Source organism: Anopheles bellator, chromosome X (genome assembly GCF_943735745.2).
Source record: "Anopheles bellator chromosome X, idAnoBellAS_SP24_06.2, whole genome shotgun sequence".
Taxonomy (NCBI): Eukaryota; Metazoa; Arthropoda; class Insecta; order Diptera; family Culicidae; genus Anopheles; species Anopheles bellator.
Window position 1 is genome coordinate 2,376,955 of NC_071287.1, and position 14,187 is coordinate 2,391,141.

Genomic DNA, 14,187 nt, shown 5'->3' on the forward strand with positions numbered 1-14,187 from the left:
CTCCATCAAAAACCACTGTGTATCGCTGGTATAGTGAATTCAATCGTAGTCGTAGTTCGCTGTCCGACGATTTTCGTGAAGGTCGTCCAAAATCGACTGTAGTGCCAGAAAACATCGATGCTGTGCACGAAATGATTAAGCAAGATCGTCATGTAACCTATTGTGAGATTGAGGCATCCCTAAGCATTAGTTCCACCAGCATATATGCGATTTTACATGAACACTTAGCTGTGCGAAAATTATGTTCACGTTGGATCCCACATAATTTGACAATCGCTCAAAAAAAGGCTCGTGTCGATTGGTGCAAAGAAATGCTTCAGAAATACAATCGCGGTGCTTCAAAAGACGTTTATAAAATCGTGACAGGTGACGAATCATGGATATATTCGTATGAGCCCGAAAGTAAGCAGCAGTCGACTGTATGGGTGTTCCAAGATGAACCAAATCCAACAAAAGTTGTTCGCACACGAAGCACTTCAAAGAAAATGGTGGCCTGTTTCTTCGGAAAAACTGGTCATATTGCAACAGTGTCTCTAGAGGATCGTAGAACAGTAAATTCTGAGTGGTACACAACCATCTGTTTGCCAGAAATCTTCGGTGAAATAAGGAAAACAAACAAGAGACGTCGGATTGTTCTTCATCATGACAATGCCAGCTCTCACACATCGGCTCAAACAAGAGACTATTTGAGCACTCAAAACATCGAATTGATGGGTCATCCGCCGTACAGCCCTGATTTGGCACCCAATGATTTCTTTTTGTTCCCATCCGTGAAGAATAAACTGCGTGGTCAACGATTTTCATCGCCCGAAGAAGCTCTTGAAGCGTTCAAAAATCATGTTTTGGAGATACCTCATTCGGAATGGAATAAATGCTTTGAAAATTGGTTTAAGCGCATGCAAAAGTGTATCGATCATCGTGGCGAGTACTTTGAAAAACAATAAAAATATATTCGCAGCTTCACTATTTGTTTTTGTTCCTATTCCCGAAATATAAATAGTGACCCTCGTATAACGCGCACCTTTTCCCCATTTTTTTAGCTCCAAAATCTGGGTGCGCGTTATACAAGGGGAGTAAAAAGTTTGACTCCTCTAAATATACAAATGTGCCCCATTTGAGGTACATATTTTATGGTATTTTTTGAATAAATTATGAAATGGTACATTTGTTAGGAATGTAATTATTCATACAATATTGTTACATATAATATATACCCAAATTTGGGGGTCTTGTATCTTGCATACATTCTGTCAAATAAGAACCGGGAATTTGTGATTTTGAAAAAATGAATTATTTGATTTTCGATTTTTTTTGTTACGTAATGTTGCTACATATGTCACTCACTTATGTTGAGAATTTCGGCTATTTTTAAAGCTCAGTTAATCTTTTTACAGCTTTTTTGCGTGAAAGAGTTTTGTCTCATCGGCGATTTCTGCCTTCTCCTAAATAAATTGACCACGAAGCGGTAATTTGTTCACATTCGACCAAACTTTGCTTTTCGACGTTAACATCTACTCGGCCCTCTGAGAAATTTTTGAACCACCGATAAGCACTGCTTTTGCTCTTAATAGCTTCACCATTAGCCACAGTCAACATTTTGAATGCGTCCTCTTAATTTCGTTTTCTACACAAAATTTGATATAGATTCCTTGCCATCCATTTTTTTTTGGAAGAGAAAAAATCGCCGATGGGCCAAGACACGAGCACAGTAAAACAGCTGCAAAAGATTAAGTGATAATTTAAAATGGCCGAACTTTCCACCATAAGTCACTGACATGTGTAGCAATCTAACGCCACAAAATAATCGAATAAAGCATTTTTTCAAAATCACAAATTTCCGGATACTTTATTATCATAATGTACCTCTTTAGAGAGTGACAATGAGGAGTACATTGAAGAGCAATTAGAGAATATCAATTTGTCAGACAGCAGTGAATCTGAGTTTGAAGATTATTACGAAATATAAAATACTAGTATGTCTTTTGCAATGTATACACATTTTATCTTTAGTCTACTTTAGAATATTTATAGAATATTTAGAATAACACATTATTATCATTTGGTATTTGGTGGATATCACATATCTGAAAAAGGCATAATAAAAAACTTTTTTTCCATTTTTTTCTCTTAAAATATGGGTGCACGTTATACACGGAAAAATACGGTAAATAATGTTTGAATTTCACCCAAAAATAATGGATTGCTTTTTCCCCAACCTTATATAGCACATGTGCTGCAATGTCCCGAGCCTAACACGTAAAAGACGCCAGACTTATTACACTCATCCTTTATTTTCTGTTATTACTAACCATCTACAGAAAGCTGTTAAAATTTCAAGATAGTCTACTTTTTACTTTTGTTATTTTCAGAACAATGCATCGAAAGCAATTTCGAGTGTACACTTTTGTACTACTGCTTGATGGGATAAAGGACCTTTCCAACGCCGCAATGGTTTGAAAAGTGTTGTAAGGACGCCGGAAGAAACCACAATAAAACGTTGGCTAATTGTTAATTTTCAAATGTGGTTAGGTCGTGGTGACACCGATGATGCATGAAAAAAAATCACAATATCGTTTTGTATGATGGAAAAGTGAAGTTAGCTAACAACGTAAAGATATCAAAAGAACGTGTTGGCTTCCCATTGCATGATTGCATCTACAAAAGTGTTATGGAAATGTTAGAGCGACGCTGGGGATGGTTGATGAATAGAGCCAATTTTGGAGCCGAAAAAACAACACGTTTTCTTTTCATCGGAAGTCGAGACTTTTCAGCCCATGTACTATCTGCGATATCTACTACACAGAAAGCTGGATGCTCTTGATTATGCCAACTCATTAACGCCCAGTCGCGGATCTTGGAGTGATCATCTGGATCCAATCCCAACCGCGCATATGCAAACAAACCTCCCATAGGATCTCCGTCCTCAGCGGCGTACTCCAGGCGGGTCCCTGGGGTGGATCACCCATCACTTAGCTGCCAAACGGTGCGCATTATGGGCAGAGGGATTTGTTCCCAGCTCGAGGAAATGTCCTAGAAAAATAAGGTTCAATTTTATGCACGTCCACCATTTGCCGGCAGAATTACGAGGCGGGTTACCGTACTTACGCTAATGGCCCGCGGCCCAATGGAAACCGAAAAGAGCTGGCGACTCCGAAAGCTGTTCCAGCGGCCCGAACAAAACCGGATATGATGGTTCCTCCCCACCCGGAGCACACCGAAATCAAGTCCGGCATCGCTCCACGTCTACAACGAGGGCGAGCAACCTGAGGGAAAGGCACCTCCAGCAGCAGAACACAGGGACACAGGGACACCACCACTGGCTGGCTTGCCGACTTTCCCACGGTAGTCCTGGGACGGAGGCGGAGGTGGACAGGAATTTATCAGTCGACTGCACTGAACTTCCGGAGGCTACGCGCCACTACAAGGTTCAAGGCTCGCTCGACCACGCAAAGCCCCTCGCCCTTCCCCCCTTCCCACCGCATTCAATTGGAACCTGATCGGTGCGCGCGACCAAAAAGTCACAAGGGGTGACATCAGCAGAACATCCCCCCGGTGAAAACCGCAAGCAGCCCCATCGAGGAAGGCAGGAGGGAGGGGGCGAGAAAGGGGAAAGAGAGGTAAAGAAAAACGTCAAATACAAATGCGAAAATCTTGAAAGGTATCAAGGGGGGAAATGGAATCCCATGCCCGGCGAGCTGGCCACTATCTGGGGCTCGAGACTGCCGTCTTCAAAAGAACTCTCAAACACTTCCTTTTCGGTTTCGGTTCGATTTTTTGGTCCGTTTGGTGACTCCCTCTCTACCCGCTCGTCGTTCACACACGGGGTAGGAAGGGATGCCTGGAAAAGCGTATAATTTATGATCATGGAATTACGAGCAGGAGCATCGCAGGGCGATTTTTTCTTGATTTTTTTTCTCTGTATCCCTGTGCCGCATCCTCGCAAGTATCCCTCACCGTCATTCGTAACGCGATATGTTGTTTGTATCCGACCTTCCCCATAGTATCAGGTCCACGTTCCGTGACTCACAACGCTCGTTGTGGGGGTTACGTTGCTCTTTGACACAGTTATGTTTCACCTTTTTATTCGATTGACAAACGGAGGATTTTTCGTACCTCCACGAAATCCCGGTGTGGCAAAAGGGCCCGGATTTAATTGTACGATTCGCTCCGCTCCGGAGCAACTAAATGCCCCGCTGGAGGATACTTTCCCGAAATAGAATGGCCGCTTGCCGCGGTCACCAGACCCCATTAACGTGGCGCTTTTTATTTGCCAAAAAGACATTAACTGTGGCCAGGATCCACACGGGTACGTTATGCTCGCAGCGCCAAATCGGCGGGCAATCGGGCAACGATAAATTACGCCTTCCGCCTGCGGATTGTCAAACAATCGGGTTTTATAAGCGCCCTGGCCCACGTCAACAACTTTTTACCAGGCAGTTCAGGCGTCTTCAGGGACGATTGTGGACACCACCGAAGGCACCTCTCAGTTCCAACCGAACCGGCGAATAAACAATAAACCGATAAAAGTGGGCGCTCGGTGGCTTGTCGCTTTTATTGTTTATGCCCCCCGCGGGCCGGGGTCCGAGTGACACCACCGGACGGCGCTACAGGTTCCTTGGGCCGGTGGTTCCAGAGAACCACGAGGGTTCGCATCTTCGCAACCAGTAAAAAGATCATTACGGAGTGATTTATTCTCCCGCGAATGAGTTATTAACGAGGAAAATTGATTTATGGTTCGGCAGGGCTCGCGCCGTGATGCACCGGCGTGTTGGCGCGGCCCACGTGGAGCTCCCACCCACCCCTTCGGCCTAAAGCAAATCGCAACAAAAGAAACACTTACTCCCCCCTGTTGGGCATGCAAAATTTATTGTCAATCACAAAAATCGCCGCACAGTGCGCGGCTAAAAAAGCCGGCCGGCCCGCTGTAGCGCGCAGCCGGGACAACGGAACCGAAAACGGTGCCTGACCCGGTGCTGGTCCTGGCGCACCGCACAGCACACAGGAGGAACACCTCCACGTACGCGTTTTTCGCAGGCAGCTTATGGAAAAATAATTGCTCACGACCAGCACCACCACCACAGTGAGGACCGCTAGAACTGTGCCATGTGTATCTGTGCATGTGTTTGTTTTTGAGGTTCAAAAAGATACGCCCAGTCGATGATGGCATTAAAACGCCATTTGCCACCGGTTTTTCGGCGCCCGACCTTTGTCCCCGGCGGCCTCCGGGTGGTTCGATTGCTGACCATAGCAGCCCATCGTGCTGCAGCCAGAGCGATCTTCATATCTGGACTATTGTTTGACCGGACCATTGTTGCACAGTGTCTCGTCGAATCGGCAGTTGGCGCTGTCCGATCGATAACAAACCGTTTCCTCCCACCATTACGTTTACGGTTATCGGCGGTGGGATGCTGTTGCTGCTGATGGAAGAATCGACGCACGTGAATGTGGTCTTTTAATTTCCTACCCCATCAGATGGGCAACAATGGGCTACCGTGATGGATCGGAAACCCTATCGGATGAACGCCACCCCGTCCCCCTGGCGTAGGTGTCCGTGACGCAGCGCGATTGAGTGTCACTCAAAAGGGGTCACCGAAGAAACGAAACGACGGCCAATCTTGTTGTGTTTGTCTACCATTTATTCCATTGCAGCACAATTTAGATTGCACAATCACGCACCCCCGGGTGGACGGCATGTGCTTTTGCGGAACGCCAAATCGCTAATTTCTACTTGCAGCCTTGAACGGAACGGAACGCGAGAAACATTGCTCTATGAGCGGCCTTAAAAATGATACCTACACTATAGCGTGCAGTTCCGAATACGATACGCTAAGAGCCGGTGGTAGCATGCGAAGACCGAAGACCGGGTATGAGTATAAGGAGACAAACGTTTTCGACACAATCCAGGCTGCGGGATGTCTTACTTCCTGTCACCCGTTGCGACGTGGGTGCCGTTTCAGAACTGCAGCTTAATGGACCAGGCATTGCCGATTAGGACGTGCGGTCGGCGCGCGATAACCGTACCGGGTTCGTAGCCGGACGGATCGCGGATCAACTCAAGCGGGGCCGATTTGCCGCTACCATCGCTGTAGACGATGGCACCGGTGGGAGCATGCGGTAGCCCGACAAACACGACCTGCTCGACCCATGTCTCGGTCGGATAGCTGGCGGTGCTATCGATTTTGCTGTTGTCGGGATCGAACAGCGAGAGGAAGAGAAAGCGTTAGCGGATTGCCCGGACCACAGCGTTACGCATACGCCACTTACCTACTGCTCAGCGTACCGTCGCGGTACTCGTACTGCAGATAAAGATAATGACCGCGCCGGTACTCGTAGCTCGTCTCATCATCGATGTAAAGCGTTCCGCGGGCGGCGCCGTCGCGATCGAGCGCGACCACGAGCGTGTACGGGTCGCGGCGCATCATCGGGGTGGCCCGGCGGGATCGATCCTTGCGCGGCACGATGGTGCCGCCCCGCTGAAACACCGGTACCTTGTAGGCGTCGACTGGGATCGCTTCGATGCCGACGGTTGCGTGCCGCCGGTACGTGTCACAATCGTACCACCACTCCGGCTGCCCGTCGTCGCGCACCGGAAAATAAACCTCGCGCCTACCGCCGGCGGGTTTGGCTTCTAGGACCGGCGCCACCAGCAGCTGGTCGCCGAGCAGGAACTGGTGGTCGATCGCGAACGCGTTTGCGTCGCGCGCGTAGTGCGCGAGCAGGGGGCGCATCACCGGTAGCCCGGACCGTTCGTGCTCGTAGAAGAGTGTGTACCAGAGCGGGAGCAGCCGGTAGCGTTTGCGGATCGCGTCCCGAATCACGAGCCGCACGTCCTCCGGGTACAGCCACGGCTCGCGGCGCTTCGTGTCGATGTGGGCGTGCGAACGGAAGAACGGCTGGAAGGCCGCCGTCTGGTACCAGCGGGAGAACAGCTCCCCGTCCGGGTTGCCGAAGAAGCCGCCGACGTCGGCGCCACAGAAACTGAAGCCGGCCACCGACAGGGCCAAGCACATCTGGACGGAGGCGCGCAGGTGACCCCACTCGGACATGTTGTCGCCGGTCCACACGGCCGCGTAGCGCTGGCTGCCGGCAAAGTGCGACCGGGTGAGGATGAACGGACGGAGGGTGTGCTGGCCGCGGCGCAACAACCCATCGAACGTGGCCACCAGCTGCAGGTGACCGTACAAATTGTGCACCTCGCGGTGCTCCCACCCACCGTAGTGCCTGTTGTCCTTCAGCATCGTCACCTCCGGGCCATTGAACACCGACGGTTCGTTCATGTCGTTCCAGATCCCCACCGTGTCCGTCTGCTCGCGGAAGTTCTCCAGCAGGTACTGGTCGGCGTAGTGGCGCCGGGCGTCCGGGTTGAAAAAGTCGACATAGCTGGCCGCCCCCGGCCAGCACCAGCCCTCGTAGTCACCGCCGTCCTTGTTCTTCACGTACAGGCCCATGTCGGTGCACTCGTTGTGGAAGAAGTACCCACTGTCCCGCTTGATGTGTGGATCGATGATGACCGTCAGGTGGCGCCCCCGAGCGGTAAGGTTGTTGATCATCTCGACCGGGTGCGGGAACTTGTTGTGGTCCCAGGTGAAGTACCGCTTGCCGTCGGTGTACTCGATGTCGAGCCACATCGTGTCCATCGGGATGTCGTACTCGTCGAACTTCGCCGCGACCGTCTGGACGTCGCGCTCATCGTTGTAGTTCCACCGGCACTGGTGGTAGGCGAGCGCGTACAGCTGCGGGAGCGGGGCCCGCCCGGTGAGGTCCGTGTACTGGCGGAACGCGTCGTTCGGGGACGGGCCGAGGAGCACGAACACGTCAACGATGCCGGTTTCGGAGATAAAGTTAGCCGCCGGCGGCTCGGCCTGGCTGTTCCAGCGGACGAGGTTCACCAGCGATGACACCACGTTCGCCTCCTGGTTGTCGTTGAAAATGTCCACCCACGTTTCGGCGGCGTTCTGCCAGAACACGCCGCACGTGCCCGACTCGCCGTGGCCGTACAGGACTGGGATCGAGCCGTACAGGGCCATGCCGTTGTTCAGCTCGTACTCGAACACGTCGAGATTGTACAACCGGTACGGATCCGTGTCCTTCGTGGCGGTGTGCTTCAGCGCAAAGCTGTCGGCGTGCTCGGGGATGCCGAACAGGATCTTCGCCTGCGCGAAGGTGAAATCGAGCGCGATCCCTTCCGGGCCCTTCGGTTTGGAGTCGTGGTGCGATTTAAAGTTTTCCTCCCACGCACCAGGATCGTCACGCTCGGGGGGCGCCGTCGCACCAGGCGCTGCCGCTTCTTCGTCATTCGCTTTCCCGTTCTCGACCTCGCCGCCCTCCTCCGCCGCTGGCTGTTGTTGCTTCGAACGGCGGTGCTCGAACCGCATCATACCCTTGCCGTTTGCCGACACCACCAGCACCCCGTCGCGGTAAAAGTCGATTTTGAACGGTGCAATTTGGATGGCGGCTTTGGTTTCGACTTCGGTTCCGCCACCACACGCGACCATGATGAGCGTGCCCGAGCTGCCCTCCACTTTCGTCGGACCGTACTGCGGTTCCTGGACCAACGCATCGGTCACGCGATAGCGCGGGGTCAGCGGCTCCAGCTCGTCCACCTGCAGGTGAAATGTGTTCGCTCCGCGCAGACAGGCCAGCTTCAGTGTGTACTCGTGCAGGGTCCGTTGGTGCCGCAAGTTGAGCGTGATATGCTGCTTGAACTGCTGCAGTGTCTCGGGCAGCGCGACAACCTCACTCGTCTGCGCATTCAGCGATCGAAGCCGGCTACGGAAGGCAGGAAAACAATATCACTATAAACGGAGGCCGCAAGCTGTTTGTCGAAGCCTTGCGTTCAGCGGTAGGTAGAACCATGAGTTCAATTACAGCGAATAATCAAAACAGGTTGCGTACGTTTTCAGACTTCTAGAACGTAAATCATAATTGAGCTGCGCCAGTGTGACAAGGAAAAGCTTACCGACAGAAACTGCTTTGCTCGCAGGTTTTAAAGTTGCTCCGATCCACAGCAGCAGCATGATCAAGCACTAAAACAATCGCCATGGCAACCAGTGGCCATATCCGGCCTACCGGCACACGGTTCATGGTTCAGGTTGAAGCGTCTTTGTCGCTGCACTCCTTGTACTTTTTCTTACTCGAGCAGGAATCGAACGGGAGGTTGGTGGTCGTGTTGATTGCCAAGGCGGAACACGAAACGTACACTTCAATGGCTAAGAATCGTTTGCAGAAAACTTCTGCTTAGGGTTAGTGTTCCACAATCGACAAACGGGTAGCTGCGCCAGAACCACGATGAGCGGTGATACCGGCAGCCACAGCAATGGCGAAAATAAAGTTAGCCGTCAGACTCACCAACGTCTGATGCAGGTTGCTCCAACGTACAGTGAAACACGTCAGACACGGAACATCTGGCTTTGTCTGCATCTGTCGTTCGTCCTGGCTTTCGAGCAGTTTGCACCACAGCGCTGTATAGAGACACTCCGAACAGCACAATCAATCATCGCACTACGGATAGCAAAAAAAAATTCTTGTTGATAAGAACAATGAGATAAACAGTCGCTGAATACCAATGATAGGCAATGGACGAAAGAGTATATTTTCAAGACACTGCAGTGTTGACATACTTAATTTATGTTCGTATATACATACACATAAAATTTGAAGTAACATTTTATCCAACTTCAACAATGGTTTGTTTATATGCACAGTAGCTAAAATTGGTCGGAAAATAAAAAAATATGTATTAAAGCATATCATGATCGACACATATATACTACGTACTATCAAAATATGAACCACGTCACGCTACAGCTACAGCAATGAGCAACAATGGAGGACGAGAAGCGAAACGCCGCCTATCTGGGGTGCCACACGAAGCGCAAATCGGAGCGACAAAATAGGGGTGAAGAGAAAATAGAAATCGAAGAGGTAAGTTGATTTTTGAATATTTTTTCTTCTTTTTTGGATTTTGTTGCTAAACCACCAAATAAGAACTTACATTATCCTGCATTTGTAACTAAAGCGCTTGCAAACGGTTTTTACGTGTCCACTGAGGTATAAACGTTTTGACATAGGCGCAAACAATTTGGAATCTGAAATGTCAGATCGAGTGTTTGCGCTCCGTGTGGCACCCCAGATACAAAACACAATCGAGCAGATAGCTCGATGACGGAGTATCATCGAGTTCTGTTCGTTTAAAATACATAAAAACTATATTAATTAAATATTATTTAATGTACAGAGCATCTCCCTCCGAGCCGATACCACCCGGGCTTTATATTGACTTTAAATAGCAGCGTGAGACAAATAATAGCCAATCGAGCAGATATTCGAGCTCAGTTCCAATAGTTAACCCTTAACGAGGATCGATAAATGTGTGGCGGTAGTTAGATTCGTTTTAACGTATTTATCATGTTTTTACGTTTGTTCAGCATTTTATATTACCAACGATTGCCAAAACCTGCTTCACGATGTAAACTAATGCTTCTTGCATCACCGGCATAATAGCTCATGCTCATGCTCTAACGGCATGCATGGCCAAGCCGTTAGAAGCTCCATTTAAAGCAGAGTAATTGCAGCTTCCAGTGAGCGAATACTACTATGCGAATTAGTAAAGCACAATGATAACCGCTACAGGTGCGTGGATTGAATTTGTAAGATCTGTGCTTTTCACAAGGTCGAATTAAACTTTCCGAAACCGGTCGAAGCCCGTTGTTTCGTAAATGAAATATTTCAGATCTTAAGTTAACCAATAGGAGAATAAAATTGTATTCTATCATGGGCAGGCTTTCACCATGTTAAATTGGAGAAACGCTGAACTGTTAAATTGGAGGAAAGACTCAACTACATTTATCGTGTATTTGTAGTTACGCGGATTACAACGAGGTGTTTTCCATACTCGTTTCAGGTAAGAAAGATTACTTACAGACTCTCGGATTAGTTCTTTTGGAAATCCTGCAAAATATCACGCGTTTTTCCCGTTTTATCTTGTGTATCAATTACACTAGCATTAGTGTCGATAAGCCCTTCGGAACAATAATGGAATAAATGAACTACAACACTATAAGCTTTTGAACGTCTATTTCTCGTTTATTATGTTTTTATTGTGCATATAGGTGTTTATGTGTTTTTCGATCTTTTATATGTACGAATTCGGTTCAAAAAGTATCAAGACACTAACATTACAGTTGTTTTTCCGACTGCAGAGGCGTTGTGTATCATGAGTTCTTGCCACATGGTAGAACGGTCAATTAACAATAATACATAAACAATGTAACAATATAGATAAATAATTCGTATACTACTGCTGTTACCGTCAAAGTGAGTTAGTGTGCATTTACTCGCATTGCATTCAATTCAATTGCAGTGATAATTCATTTTGCGGTCGATTCGGTGCGAATAATACACGATTGTGAAGAAACCAATCGTCATTTTTGCTGCTTTTTGTTTTCCGATCCCGATTGTTTTTGTGCTTATTCATTCAGTTTAGTTACAAAATTACTGTGCAAGGAGAGTTCGTACATGTAAGTGGTGCAGCAATAAGTTTGAAAAATGATCGATAAAAAAATGCTAGGATGTAATATGAGATGAGAGTTCGAATTTGTTTTAAAACATCTATTTTAGAGACAATGATAGTAATATGACAATTTGCACCGTGAAATTATCCTCATATATATGTAAAGTATTGTTAACTTTTTAAATGAAAGAAAGTTTTGCAGATAAACCTAGAAAAACAAACGTTTATTTATTTTGCTCTTATAATGTTGGTTGTTTCTTAAAATTATCGTTAGCTACTGTAAGCCATGTATAGCAATTTCTTACTTATTTTACTTACTTATCCGGCTAAAATCGCCAAGCGGTCTTTGCTTGCTTCAAATATATAGCCATTAAAGCTCATGATATTCTTTCGATTCTTATTTGTCGATGTCTTCACATAGGCATGAAACTCTGTTATTTAGTTTAAGAATGGTTTACAAACTTATCTTTAACCTGTCTATCGAAAGTTAACGTACAAAATAACCCGCCTAGATTTCTTTGGTTAGTTGTGAAGGTACCGTGATGATATTTTTTTTATACTGCTAGTGTGTTGAACCTAGACAACCGGCATTTCAAGCCTTGTTTGACCTCGGCATGGCTGAGATGGAGACACGATGCGGAAGTGCTATTATCAGGCATTAATTGCTGTGTCGTGTAGAAATAGACTCCTTCTCGGTCAACATCGACTGCTGAGCAGGAACGTGATCTAAAATATAATTTATTACTGATTAGATATCAAGAGAATGATATAGTGCATTATAGAGACTATTAGACGCTGAAAACACAAGTGGATGGATACGTACCTTGAAGCTTAAGCATCGTAGTAGAAAATTGTTTTTTTTTATTCCCGCAATTCATTTTATCACACCAGCTACGAGTTTTGATTATTGATGTTCTTTGGTTGTCGACGTAGTGCAGAAGTCCCGGCACAGCATTACCCTTGAGCCGTCTTCATTGAAGTGTTTTTGCATACCAGTTATTTGATATTGACGTTGGCGTTTTTTTAACTGCCATGTTGTAGTATTATTGCTGCTGTTCTTATTATTGCTTTAATATTTTAATTAATGATTCCAGAATTGATCCTCTTAAGCGTTTCGATATGTAGTAGGAGACGGATATCGCCATTTCTATCCAGTTTCTCCCCTTCATCTGCTAGAGAGTCCATCCACGCTCCCTTGTCCCGTCCACATAACTTTTGATGGGCTTGGGTCTTGACCCTTGTTGTTCTTGCTGGCTTAATCACGTTTCGTGACATTGCATCGCTCCTCTATCACCCCCTCCAGGTGTCATTTATCACCCTCCGTGTACACAGATCATTCAGGCCGGCAAGGCATTATGAAGGACGTTAATGACAGTCATCACCGTTGAGTTCTTGCTTGCGTATGTTGTATAGCTTTTCAAGTCTCTCCTTCTTTGGTCGTTGAATCCTCCCAATACGCAGTCAAATTTCACCGTTTATAACGTTGTGGTCTAACACATTGTCGTAGTGCGTTTATTTCGTGTATCTAGGTGGCTGCTTCTTCATTCGTCCATCCAGGACGACGTAGGGTATACAGGACGACGTAGGTACGCTTATAGTAGCCTTTAAGTTAGTCGTCCTTATTACTTCGTCTCACTATGCTGCTACCAGGGCAATTATCTTTTATACTGCTAGTGTGGCAAACATTGGCTAGCGATATTTCGTTGAATTTCTTTCAAATCTGTATGGTGACTATGCAGACAAATCGAGCACCGAGCAGGATCGTGGTCTAAAAAATAAAACATTCGCAATTAGGAATCAACAGAAAAAAGGTTATGAACCAATAAACCCACATTGTGGAAACTGTTTGGGATGAACAATAAAGCAGGTTACGTACCTTGGACAATAAGTAAGTTGATTGAAGCAGAAAATAATACGTATATCGTGGTTTGGAGACTACTCTCATAGCGCGAATTCCAATTTCTAAAGACGTTCTTCGGACAGCGCCTTCGTTTGATACATAAGTGCGTTTCAAAATGGCACGATTGTACTACTTCTATTAAGCTAGCGACGTCTATCTAGGGCGATGTAGGGCATAGGGCAAACGCTCAGAGGGCCTTCAGTTACCCTTCTCGATTACTTCGGCTCGTTGTGCTGCTACCGGGGTGAAGGTCTTCTGTTCTAGTAATGTAAAACTTCGGTAGGTAGTACTTCGTCGATTCCTCGAAGTCATAATGGCTACTATGCAGACACGATCGAGGAAAGCCGCTGTTTGGTGTATATAGGTTTCCCGAGTGCGTGAACACGTCGAGCTACTAGCGGGATCCTATTAGTACCCATACTGATTTTTTAAGGAAGAACAGCGGAACGCGAACAATGCAGGGACGTTGCTTGATCAGATCTTAGAATTAAGTAAGTCCAAATTCAAGGCGATGTAGAACCATTTTACTCGTCAGGCGTGTCGACCTGCGGAAGGGGAGTATGTTGAAGGGGAAAAATTGAAAAATATACAATATTATCGACAGTCTTAATTGCCTTACCTCATTGATGTTTCTTTTGCTGTCGACGTCATCCAGAAGTCCCTGCACAGCATTAGCCTTGCCCGGTTCCGTCGAAGTGTTTTTTCCACATCGGTGCCATTTGATATTGACGCTCCTTTTTTAAATCTTCCGTATTGTAGTTATCGTTACTGCTTA

The 14,187-nt window shown here is 47.0% G+C and overlaps 1 protein-coding gene and 1 long non-coding RNA gene across 2 annotated transcripts; both read right to left on the minus strand.

Moving 5' to 3' along the window:
* Positions 1-5,635: 5,635 nt before the first annotated feature.
* LOC131214083 (neutral alpha-glucosidase AB) lies at positions 5,636-9,265 on the minus strand. The gene is made up of 3 exons (XM_058208442.1): positions 8,960-9,265; positions 6,265-8,769; positions 5,636-6,182 (listed from the first exon to the last, which is right to left on the minus strand). Exons 1-3 carry the CDS (start codon positions 9,082-9,084, stop codon positions 5,954-5,956), a joined length of 2,859 nt encoding a protein of 952 aa, XP_058064425.1. The 5' UTR covers positions 9,085-9,265; the 3' UTR covers positions 5,636-5,953.
* A 1,842-nt stretch (positions 9,266-11,107) lies between these two features.
* LOC131213573 (uncharacterized) lies at positions 11,108-14,181 on the minus strand. Its single transcript, XR_009156965.1, has 4 exons — positions 14,032-14,181; positions 13,389-13,957; positions 12,336-13,280; positions 11,108-12,238 (listed from the first exon to the last, which is right to left on the minus strand). It is a non-coding gene; the product is annotated as an uncharacterized LOC131213573 (long non-coding RNA).
* Between the last annotated feature and the right edge of the window lie 6 nt (positions 14,182-14,187).